Source organism: Anthonomus grandis, chromosome 22 (assembly GCF_022605725.1).
Source record: "Anthonomus grandis grandis chromosome 22, icAntGran1.3, whole genome shotgun sequence".
In the NCBI taxonomy this organism is placed as follows: Eukaryota; Metazoa; Arthropoda; class Insecta; order Coleoptera; family Curculionidae; genus Anthonomus; species Anthonomus grandis.
In genome coordinates, this window is record NC_065567.1 from 37,006,993 (window position 1) to 37,019,008 (window position 12,016).

The 12,016-nt window shown below is 35.5% G+C and overlaps 1 protein-coding gene across 1 annotated transcript; it reads left to right on the top strand.

Annotated features, from left to right (window-relative positions):
* Nucleotides 1-6,457: 6,457 nt before the first annotated feature.
* LOC126749248 (cyclin-G2-like) lies at nucleotides 6,458-11,801 on the top strand. Its single transcript, XM_050458950.1, has 4 exons — nucleotides 6,458-6,623; nucleotides 6,748-7,129; nucleotides 10,614-11,099; nucleotides 11,298-11,801. The coding sequence occupies exons 2-4, from the start codon at nucleotides 6,869-6,871 to the stop codon at nucleotides 11,478-11,480; spliced, it is 930 nt and encodes a 309-aa protein (XP_050314907.1). The 5' UTR covers nucleotides 6,458-6,623; nucleotides 6,748-6,868; the 3' UTR covers nucleotides 11,481-11,801.
* Nucleotides 11,802-12,016: the final 215 nt, after the last annotated feature.

A 12,016-nucleotide genomic window follows, 5' to 3' on the forward strand; every position in this document is an offset into this window, starting at 1 on the left:
TGTGTGTTTAATAACGGTTGGAGATACTTCCCAACCGAAACATCGTGCTAAATTAAAAATCAGGATAATGGAAGTTCAAAAATTAGATTTAAAACGCCGAGTTTGGCTATGGGCTCTACCCTATTTTTCTATACAAGATCTATTTTCTATACAAGAAAAATTTCTATACAAGGGCAGCCAATTTATTTTTTGGTTGCCGTCAATAAAATAGTAGGCTTATAGGCAAAACTTTGAGTTAAATAAGAACGTAAGTGCTTCCCGAATTCTCCACTTGCGCTGACCTTTAAACTCTAAAATAATAAATACTATTAATGTCTTAAAACTATTTAATAAAATTAATTTTTTCGGCTAGTGACGGGTTTTTGAAATGTACACTGGTATTTAAGACGCCATCTCCACACTATGGGTATTGCGGACAAACAGGAATGCCGGTAATGTTGAGAGGAGGATAAAACTGTAGATCACGTTATCGGGGAGTGCTCAGCAGAAGTGCGCGCTAGGTTTAAATCTCTGAGTAATACAGTTTACCGAGCGACATTAAGTCTTTCAAACTAGAGTGCCTCATTGGCTTTTCTTAGATTATTGGCCTTTAGTAACCTTCAGTAGGGCACGACGGGTCCAATAAAAGAGTTTTATGCATAGCAGACCATTTGGCTGCCCACTGCCTTACTATTCAATTCGATATTTTATTTTAGCAACCCAGTATTATTATTTTAACTTTGTAGGATATATTGTCAAAAAAAAGCTTAATTTTTTATAGTGCCTACGCTTTATGCACAAAAATAGCCAACTGATGTGTCAGTCTGAGACTAGACTGTCACTTAAGACTACTAAAAAGATTTATTTACACTGTATTTATTATTATCTCGATTTAAAAATTCCGATTTAAAAACCGTAGCAATATTCTGACTTGAACTGGCCTTCCAGCAGCGAGGTCTTCTTATACCAGTAAGATCACTGTTGCGCAAGATTCGCTAAGCTTCCACGTGTCCCCAGAGATGTCGTGTGGTGTACCCGCTTGCATCATCGCGATGATTCTGTAAAGTCGAAGAACGGCTGATGTCCGGGCGTTGCTAATATCGTAACACTATCCCCTCCCTAAGCTCAATCCGTCCCGAAATGATCTCAAAGATGGTGGATGTCAATATCGGCGTAAGGTTCCCGTCTTGCAACAGGATCTCTCGTAGAAATAACAATCCACGCTTTTTTCCAGACAACGATGTTAAAGTATATAACAGCACACCAGAATTTAGCTTATAAACCTGAAGACCATCTCTAATATACTGCGTCTCCATGTCTCTTAATCATTCTCTAGTTTAAGTTATGGAGTCCGCATGCGAGTTTGAGAAATGCTAGGCTTCTCAGATCTAAATGGTCTTGAATGCTTACCTGGGGTTAGGTTAACCCAAGGCAACTGTTGAAATTCGCCGAAAATCTATTACCACATAATGTGCCAGAGGATACTAAACTGCAGCAGTATACAGGTTTTGCTGTACTTCCCAGCTCACGTCGTATCCAATCTTTCAGCAATTATATTCATGGGCCAGGAATTCAGCATATGTCAAATTTAACTCTGGTTGGATTTACCGCAGCTCAATGTCTTCGTGGTTTCCATAATAAGGAGTCGGTTAAAGTGAATGACTCGGGCTTTACTCCTTAGCGACCTTTGTATTTTGGTAAGAACAACGTTAATGGCTTACAGGCCTTTGCATAGATCAACCTAGCCTGTTTGAAGTTTCAGTGACAAAAGCTTTCGTCTCTTAAGGTAAACCAAGCCACCGTTGTTGAATCTTTGGACTTTGGCATTGATACCATATCGTCCTTCATCTGGTCGCTGGCATCTTAAAATGCGCACTCATGAATGACATTTAATCTTCTACGCAGCTTACTGACATAGTCCTCCCCGGCAACCAGGAGAGGAGTTCTGCTACAATCACTATTCGAGCCGAAGTCCTGTACTTTCATGGATGACCGATCGATAAGCCAGTAGCACCCACTCTCTTACTAAAGCGTCGGCGATAGTAAAGGGTTACTGGTTTGGTAAAGAGTAGGCATCAACCCATTTGTTTAAGTAGTACATCATGACCGCGATGTACTTATTTCCTGCTTTTAATTTGGGAAACGAATCGGCAACCTCAATAGCAATCCTTTTAAAGAGACTTCCTACATTGTACTCATGCATCAAAGTCTTCTGCTTTCTTTGCGACCTCTTATTTGCTGCACATACAACGTATTTCCTGCACCAGTCTCTTCTGTCTTTGCTGGGCCTTGCTATTGACCCAGTAAAATCTTTGCTTCATTTATCCCAGGGTCTTTGTTACTACAATATGTCCTTATGACACACCGGCATAAATTTCTTCTAGCAACTTCGCAATCCGACATTTAGGTACAACGATTTGCCTTCTTTTCTCTTTGCTGTCGTTTTCCGTCGCAAGAGTCCATCTTCCAAAATTAGGGAGTTCCATTCCGGGAGTTGTGACCCATATCACTTGACATCAGGAAAATATATTTCAACTTCTTCCTAAGCTAGCTTCTTCTTATTCTTTATCCAGATTAGGACTGTCTGGATATCGAGATTTTTCTCTTGATGTCTTCTAAGATCCTCATTTTGCCAAATATCTTCTACGATGGTGGTTTTAGTATCTTTGTCCTTTTTCCACGTTTGCAATATTTCAGACAGGCTTGCTGAATACAGGTCGACGATCGCTCCTTCGCATTAACCTTCCTGAGTTTTGCGGGAATGAAACCGCCTTCTAGACAGTGTGGCACATCTGCTTTGCGACATATCCAACACTCAATCTTCCGGCCCTAGTGGCTACATCCTCCAATCGCCCCTCCCCTCCCATTTTATCCGTTTGACGATTTTGCCGTGTTCTTGGCAGCTTCGAAATGAAGGGCCCGTGTTAGTGCATCTACTAGCTTAGGTAGATGTGTTCGCTCTTGTAGTTCACTGCTGAAGGTTTGCAGGGCAGCTCATGACAGTGTTGACGTTCAATGTTGCGATTCTCTTTTGAACATTCTGGATCTTGTCCTCCACCAATGAGAAAATCCGCTTTTCCGCTGATGAAACATTTTCCCGATTTTCTTCTTCTCTTTCTTTTCTTCTTAATCTTAATTCCTATTTATTTTCCAAAACCGTTTCTTCCAACTTGGCTAAATTCTCTCTTAGCCTTTTTCCGAGTGTGCAAAGTTTTATTCCAGTTTTGCACAATTTTCCAGCAGTTTAGCTTAACCATTGGCAGAATTTTCTTGCAACTTCATTTCTGAGTTGGCGGAATTTTCTAGCTCTTTAATTTAGGTTCCAGACCTTGTAATATTTGAGAGACTTGCACCATCAAAAACAAAGTTGTCCAGGTCATCGTATTCCTGAAGTAATGTGTTACTAAGTCGCTCCTGCAAGTCCGCTTTCTTTAAAAACATCTTGTCGGACTTGCATTGTCTTATTTATTTAATGTAACACGACGTTTCGGTTGGTAAGTATCTCCAACCGTTATCAAGTGTAAACTGACAGCAAACTACTATTCTATAGGCTTATATACTAAATGTGTGCAGCGATGTGGAAAGGAAAGTCATCCGTCATCCAAGAGTTGGGGGGAGAGGACACGCCTGTCTCTAGATCCTACACTGTCCTGAGAGTAGAGGCTTCCAGATGTTGGATATATCGACGCTTGGCTGGCTGAAGATCCCCTGATTCTGTGAAATGAAAGCTGCCTCTATGAACTTCCTCTTCCGCCAGTGCTGTTCCTTATGCAGAATCTTGGCTTCTGACCAGTGGATATTGTGTCCATTATGCCACGCGTGCTCTGCTATTCCGGATTTGGAAACCTTTCCTCTTTGGGTCCAGCTGCGATGTTCCTTCGCTCTGATTTCTAGGGGGCGCTTCGTTTCACCTATGTATGAGTCACCGCACTCACATGGGATCCGGTAGACGCAATTTTTGGTATCCAACATGCCATCTGGTTTGGTCTTTGATACCACGCTTCTGATAGTGGTGCTAGATCTAAAGGCAGTTCTAATATGGTACTTGCTGGCAATGCGTCGGATTTGTTCCGATGTACCCCTAATGTAAGGTATGGGTAGAAGTCTGGTTGTCGTGGTGGCCTCGTCTCTGATTTGATTTGGACGCATCCTTTGGATGGTCCTACTTATTAGCTTCTTTGGATATCCATTTTGTTGTAGGTCTTTGTAGATGGTATCCACTTCAGTCTTGAGATCCTCGTCGTTTCTACAGATGGTTCAAGCCCTATTGTAGAGGGATCTTATGATGCCTACTTTGGTATCTGGATCTTATGATGCCTAGATGTCCTCGTTAAAAAGGTCGGTGGAAATCTACGAACTTCAGTTTATAGAAAACCAACACACACGGGCCAGTATCTTCACTATGAGTCCAACCATCCTGCAACCACTAAAGTAGGCATCATAAGATCCTTCTACAATAGAGCTCGAACCATCTGTAGAAACGACGAGGATCTCAAGACTGAAGTGGGGCTAACAGACTATTTTTAGATTGTCAGCTTGGCTTCCGCTCTGGCAAAATAAATAAATAATCCAGAACGGCAAGGCAGTTCTCGATCTTGTAACTTATGATTTTATGAACAGAAACTACAGCATAGCCCAGTTCTTTGATCTCAGAAACGCTTTCGACTGTGTCTCGCATGAAATCCTTCTCGAAAAGCTTGCATATTATACATTCTATGAGCCGAGCATTGCCCTACTAAAATCATATATGGAAAAACTTCCACAAATAGTCAGAGCAGGTAGTGCATAGTCTGAGGAGAGAGTTTTACTTGAAAAATCAACCTCTAGAGTAGGCAGCGGGCTGTCTCATGAGAGTTGTAAATCTTGAAGTTCGGCAGGGCTCAATCCTCGGTCCGGTTATCATCCTGGTACATGTAAATGACCTGCCAATGTGGGATCCTATTGCCAAATTTGGCCAATATGTAGGTAATATATGACAATATGTACCAGAAATTGCAACTGGAGCCTCGATGTAGCGGAAGGGATGGTATGTGAGGCGCGGATGAGGGCTAAACTGTAGTTTAATGCTAACAAGCTGTCGCTCAATGTAGATGAAATCCAAAAAATTATATTTTCTCTTCGAAACACTGTAAAAGATGACTCTGAGGTCTATGTCAAGTTCCTAGGAGTCCACTTAGACGCAAACTTCAAATGAGGCGTTCACGTTGATTTGATTTGCAAATGGCCAAGAAGCACATTATTTCTGCTTTGGAACTTGGCTGGCTGTATTTCACTGGAGACCCTCCTTGACTTCACACTATGCAAATATTTCTTATAGCGCTTTGGCTTGGGGCAGAGCTAGTTCTGCAACACGGATATTCACACTACAAAGAAGGGCAATAAGAATTATAGCGAGATCAGGTTATAGGGAAGACTGTAGAAAAGCTTTTTATAGGCTTCAAATTGAACGCTCTAAAATCCACCATGCTATACATAACTACCCAACGCGACATGGAAATGATTTGAGAGTGGCCTTCTGTCGCCTCTCAAAATTTCAGTCTAGGCCAGAATTCCTAGCAGTTAAATTCTTTAATGAGGTTCCTGTCAGTATTAGAGAGCTTCCGCCATATTCTTTTTAAAGACCAGGTAAAAAAATATATTATTAACAGAGTATTCTATTCTGACCAAGAGTTTCTTGGGTGTAATCCTATGTGTTTTTTTAAATGTATGATGTTTATTTTATTGTTTTATAGATCCCTGTCTCAATATCTTTTAAAAGTTGTGTGTAGGTTGTATTAAAATACCGCCCTTTTTAATTACTTTAATATTTGTCATAACAAATATAAATATTTTTTTTAGAATAATTTTATAAAGAAGTGTTCTTCTAGTTTTTATTATCTCCAAGTTTTATTCATATATTTCTGTATTGACTTTTGTACAAATAACATTGTAATTTTTGGACACTAAAAATTCACAGACGCATGCTCTCGCATGGTATTTTGTACGTCCTATATTGGTAGTGATAGAACAACAAAAAATAGTTATATTAATATTTAAAAACATATAAAAATGAAACTTAGGCTAAACCTCCTCAGGATTAATCACTTGCCTCCACTGGCAAGGCGCTAATGATAATTTCTCACGTTGCCTTTTGAGAATTTAGAAACTTAAATTATTAGCATATGCATGTTTTTTATTATGGATTTACATTGATGGTAACTTTTTCTGTAACTGTTGATCTTTTCGTATGTAATGAGGTTTTGCTTAATAGTAATTTTCTATGAATTCTCATAGGACATCCAGCTTATCGTGACTTCAATCCATATTCATTTTCACCTAGCATCCAGAACCTCATGTTTCATTTCGGATGCTAAACGGGTAAGTAGTAAGTGCAAACGCTGCCTTAGTTCTACTGACAGAAGACAATCCTATTTCGCAAATTTACATTTTTCAACCTTCAACCAAAGTAGGTCAACCAGAGCATGACGAAATCGACTACTAAGTTAAGTCACTGTCAAAGTCATAAACAAATATTTATTTATTTTATTTGGTTTCACTGGTGGGAGAGGAGTGCAGAATAAGAGAAGTTATTCATATTGCTTAAACTCTGTTTTCAAATTCCAATAACCAGAAAAAACAGGCTTCTACCTCAAACAGGCATCCCGGTAATAACATTATTTAAAATCCGTTAGGCAGGACTTTGTTTCCAAACATTCAAGATCGTTCAATGACAAACTGAATAATCTAGATATTTGCAAGTTTTGACCTGTTTTTTTTTGTCTTATTTAGGAACTAGGCCTGTCTCTACTTTTGCCAGATTATAACTCGGACTCATAGGTGCTGGTATGGACTAGGATAACTATATCTTTTACTTTTCCAATCTAGTTAGTCTTCAAGTCAAGTCAAAATCATGGTGAAAAGAAGGGGCTGGCCTTGTCGGGATGCTGTTTTGTTGAAACCACTGGTGTTTAACCTCGAAGAAGGCCTTCAAATTGAGAAAGTATTTAGGCCAAATTTAAGCCTTATTCAACAGAAACCTGGAGAAGTAACTCTGGCTTCAAGAGATGGGGCCATTGATCTTCTTAGATTTCTTCGGATGTGGTTAGAATTGCCTCACTCTGTATTTTTTTCTGCAGTTTCATACCTGGATATGTTTCTTGCTAAAATGAGGGTAAGTCTATACCATTGTAAATTTTTTTCAATTCAGAATATATATGCTTTACAATTATGAATCATATTTCAAGCTAATAAACTGCATTCTTCAGATAAAGAATGCATTAAGCTGCTATTTATCAACATAGATATGTTTAACCTTAGACTTGGTACTAGATTATGCCTTTTAAAATCTTAAGCAAAAGTTTTTTCTAGAGAGATAAGAGATGAGGTCAGTTAAAGTTTTAAGCAGAATTTGTTATTTATATTTTTTTCTGCACCATTTTTAACTGATGTTTCAGCTTCAATTGGCTACTATCATAAATATTTATTTGAATTTACTTCCGTTTTTTGGATTTCATTTATAACATTGATATTTTAATAATATTCAAATATAGACACGAATACTTTTTGATATACCTCTCTTTATGTTACACATAACTTCTTTTATGAAAAGTTCTAAAATACCTAATTTATTAATAATTTATGGGGAGTTGGATATTAGCTATTGCTATGTTGTACATGAAAAAACTTTCATTTAATGAAATAATAATATTTCTTTATTTCATATTACAAAGTCACATTATACATGAAAACTTAAATAAAATGAAATGACATTGCAAAAAAAGGCTTATTTTTTGAAATACAAATGTCTCCCTGACATACAATATAAAAATCATATATTATCATTAGTAAGGAAGCTCTCATCAGGATGTTTTGATGTGCGAGTGATAAGGCAGAAATTGGGTCAACAACTAGCCCGCACAGCTTACTTCTCATTATTTAAGTCTCACCATAGGTATGGTATACCATTCTGGAGTGTTGCTAATTAGGGCTTACTAAACTTAGTTTTTGTTCTTCAAAACAAAGCAGTTCTCTTTATTGTCAATATAACACAAAGAGAATCATGTAGACCACACTTTGTGACTCAAAGAATTTTAACTCTAACATTCCTTTTCATACTGGAGACATGTTCCCTTATCTATAAAATCCGTGATGAAATCTGAGGGCCTATTCCTCAACACGAAACACATGAAATTCACTTTCTTCCTTTACCAATTCCAAAATCTTCTCTGGTAAAAAAGTCTCTAATGTTTGTTGTTCTAAAATGTTTAATCATCTGCCAATCAATTTAAGAACAACTTTTTCTCTTAAAAATTTTCGCTGTCAATTAAAAAAACTACTTTTAAATAGGGTTTATTACAGTGTGGATGATACTATCAGGATGAGCTCTAATATTTAAATATTGATTGCTTGTTATCATTAAGTATATGATTTAATTTAGATATGTTTTGTATAGTAAATTTTAATCTATTTTACAATGTATTTATGTATGTGGTCTTAATATTTATGTATGTACTGCTTAGGTTTTTCTTATTTTATGCTTTATCAGCAAAATTTGTATTTTATGACAATAAAGCAATTTTTGAGTTTATAAGTTTACATACTTAAGTAATCATCTAGACTATACGGTTCTAAAGTAAGTAGTAAGTTTTTCACCTTTTGCTGAAACCTGTTTTGATTTCCTATAGTTTTTTATTTCATGTTGAAGTTTATTAGAAAACTTTATGCACATATAGGAGGACTCTTTTCAAACAATGAAATCCTATGTATAGGGTAGTTAATATTACATGTGCAAATATTAAACCCATGATCAACAGAAGTAGGACACAGAGGGTGCTCAGAAAATAATACCATACCTAGCCGCAGACTCAAAGTTTGCAAAATACATGGCTCTTCTAGCTTATTCATTTAGATATTTTAGAACTGTACTGAAACAAAAGCAAGCTTTATTCAGCTTGATTTGTAAATGTTCAATGTGATCTAAAAAGCCCAAAAATTCATCAATATGTACCCATACATTTAGTTGAAGCCTGCACTTACTTCCTGCACTCTACTTCCTTGTTTTGTTTTGTTCTAAAAATTAGAACATTCGTTTTTTGTTCATTCAATAAAAGCTTGTTTTTTTCAAACCAATTTTTGCTGTTTTTACACAGTGGATATCCATTTGGGCATAGCTCAGAGATGTTCGAAGATGCCACTAATAAATTTGTGTCATCTGCAAATATTGTTAAGGTATTGCATATTGTTTAAATATTATGAATAATTTCAAAAGGCAAGTTATTTATAAACACAATGAACAAGAAACGTCCCAAAATACTTTCCTGTGGTACCTATTTCATTAGCATGAATTTCTGATGTGGTGCTTTCTCACTGCACAAGTGAATTGAAATATGGCAGTTTGTGTAGATCTACCCTCAAGATATCCATGTTGATTGTCAGGTAATATATTGCACTCTTTAAAAAAAAGTGAGAAGCTGATTGCAAACTGTCAACTCAAACAGCTTTGAAAAAGATGGAAGCAGGCTGATCGGTCTATAGTTGTCAAATTCATTAGGACCGCCTTTTTTTTTGTAGATTGGCTTAATGACTTTTTATTTATTTTGGGAAAATTCCATGCTTTAATGAATTTTTCAAAATGTAGCAAAAAACTTCAGATATTGTTGGAATGCAAACCTTGTCAATTATGTTAGCTGGTATATTCGTTTGCCATGTTGTTTGTTTTAAATCTTTTAAGAAATTAGATATACTTTGAAAAAAAAAAATCACAAGGCAAAAACTTTTGCCGACAGTTTGTGTAGTGGATATGTACATAAGGCTAACTCAATAAAGGACATTTTAAAATCTATACCTATCTCATTCACAATGGAAGCAATATTGCTTGTGAGTATAAAGATCCTAATACTTTGCTATGAATTTATACTACATCATATATATAATTCCTGGAAAAAAGTCAGCATTGGCTGAAATCCAATGTTGATGTTCTGAGACATTTTTGGTCATTTCTGATGACGCAAGTTCCTACTTGATCCACCTTAATTGAAATAAGGGCCTGTAGGGGCCCAACTTAAGAGAAAATTACTATTAACATTATTATTATACTTTAAAAACAGACTAATAATCTTGTTTACGACACAACTAGCAGTTGTGAAATTGCCTCTCTCTACCGCATCATCTATTTTGAAATAAATTGGATTTTGTTGACATTAATAGAAGTTGTATAATCAAAAATAAGGTTGAGTAAAAATGTGATTATTGAATTCTTTGTCCATCTTTTTCACTGGAAATTCTTTGTGGTCTGTTTTCAATGTTTAGTGTAACTTTAATCATTTGTCTTTTGTCTCTTATATGGATCTTTTAACTGCCTAAGCTTTGTTTATGACAAATTTAGCTTGCTTAAAACACAAAATTTTGCCCTTACTTTTGGAAAATATGATATGAAAAATAGGAAAATATGAGCTTATAAGAGGACAACACTGGTAGTGATTATAATGGAAATTTTTTTTTTCTATTTTGTGGAAAAGAAATTTTTTTTTATCCTTTTCTACTATATAATATAATTCGGGATAGAACGTAATTTGGCTTCGGCACAGCCAAACTAAAAAAAAAATTTCTTGATTAAATCACCTGTAGTTTAATATATTATTTCCATTTTGTTTCAGGTGCAAGAAAAATTTCTTAAATGTGTGACAATCAGCTGTCTCTATTTAGCAATGGAAAATGATAAAGTTAAATGTGATATGAACCATCTGGTTAAGATTTCGCAAAGCGAATGTACAGCAAGAGATGTAGAGAGAATGATGAACATTATTAAAGAGAAAATAAAAACTGAACCAGGAGATGAAATCGTAACACCAGCAGATTTTCTTCAAATCTATATTGATATATTTCAGTGTGTAACTGAGAAGTGGGAACATTTTGTAAACAAGGAAGTAACGGAAATTAAAGAAAGAATGCTTATTTTGATCGAAGTCTTGTTAAGCAATTCTAGCACAGCATATATTAGATCCTCAGTAATGGCTCTAATAGTATTTCACAGTGAAGTTGAAAAAATTATGGCTCAAGGTCTGCCTAATAAGTCAGTATTTTATTTGGGAGAAGTTTTGCAATTTCTCTCAGTTATCAGGGAAATTCAGTTGAAATGTAAGGTAAGTCTTCCATTTGTAAAAGTTTTCTTGTCCATTACAATGCGGGACAATAACAACTGTTGTTGATATAATAAATAACTTCATAAGTCACTAGTATTATGACAAAGTTTGTGTGTACTGATTTAATTTTTATTCTGAGTTAATTAAAATTCCCTTTGTGTTTACAAAAAGTATAGTATTTCATATTTTCTTTTTTAGATAAAGAATACCGAATTGAAGTTAAGTTACTTGCAAATCTCCAAGATTTTAAGACAATATGATTCTCAGGAAAAGAATAAAAAAGTTGGACAGAAGCTGACTTGGAACTTTTCACTCAAGACCATTCGCAGATCATTAAAACGTTTGCATTATCGGCCGAATTTTCAAACAATTCAAGAATAAAATTCACCAAAATCGTTATCTGGATTTTGTCGAGTGATTATTTTTAATTTTGTGTTGGTTTTAATTTTTTTTATGTTTAAGATGTTGTTACTCTTATCATTTATCTGTTTTTTAAATGTTTGAAGTAATGAATTTAATATGGTTTTGATGATAATTGCACTATGAACACTCGAGTAGAGCTTTACGTTTGTGGTAGTTTTATTTTATTTTCAGTTTTGTGTTTGGCATTTTTAAACTTCCATGTTTCTTAATTTACTAGTCTCATACACTGTTACCTCAATGGCAGTTTAATCACGATTGTAATAAATGATTTTTTTAAAACATTGTTTTATTTTAGTATTGCAATAAGGTTGATGGTGAGAAAGCCGTTCGTTTTAGATATCTTACTCGCGTTCTTTTTTTTTTTTTGAGCTTTTCGTCCACTCTCATTTAGGTACTTTGGCGCAATAATTAGGATTTTAAAGATATTGGGTATAGACATCATTTTGGTGAAAAAATGAAACAAAAGGGTAGTTTTTTCTTTAGTTTTAATGCTT

Bases quoted from the DNA above. Each gene is read 5' to 3' on its own strand.
- LOC126749248 (XM_050458950.1), top strand. From the start codon at position 6,869: ATGGTGAAAAGAAGGGGCTGGCCTTGTCGGGATGCTGTTTTGTTGAAA. The intron at 7,130-10,613 runs GTAAGTCTATAC...ATTTTGTTTCAG, and splicing joins TGTTTCTTGCTAAAATGAGG to GTGCAAGAAAAATTTCTTAA. The intron at 11,100-11,297 runs GTAAGTCTTCCA...TTTCTTTTTTAG, and splicing joins AAATTCAGTTGAAATGTAAG to ATAAAGAATACCGAATTGAA.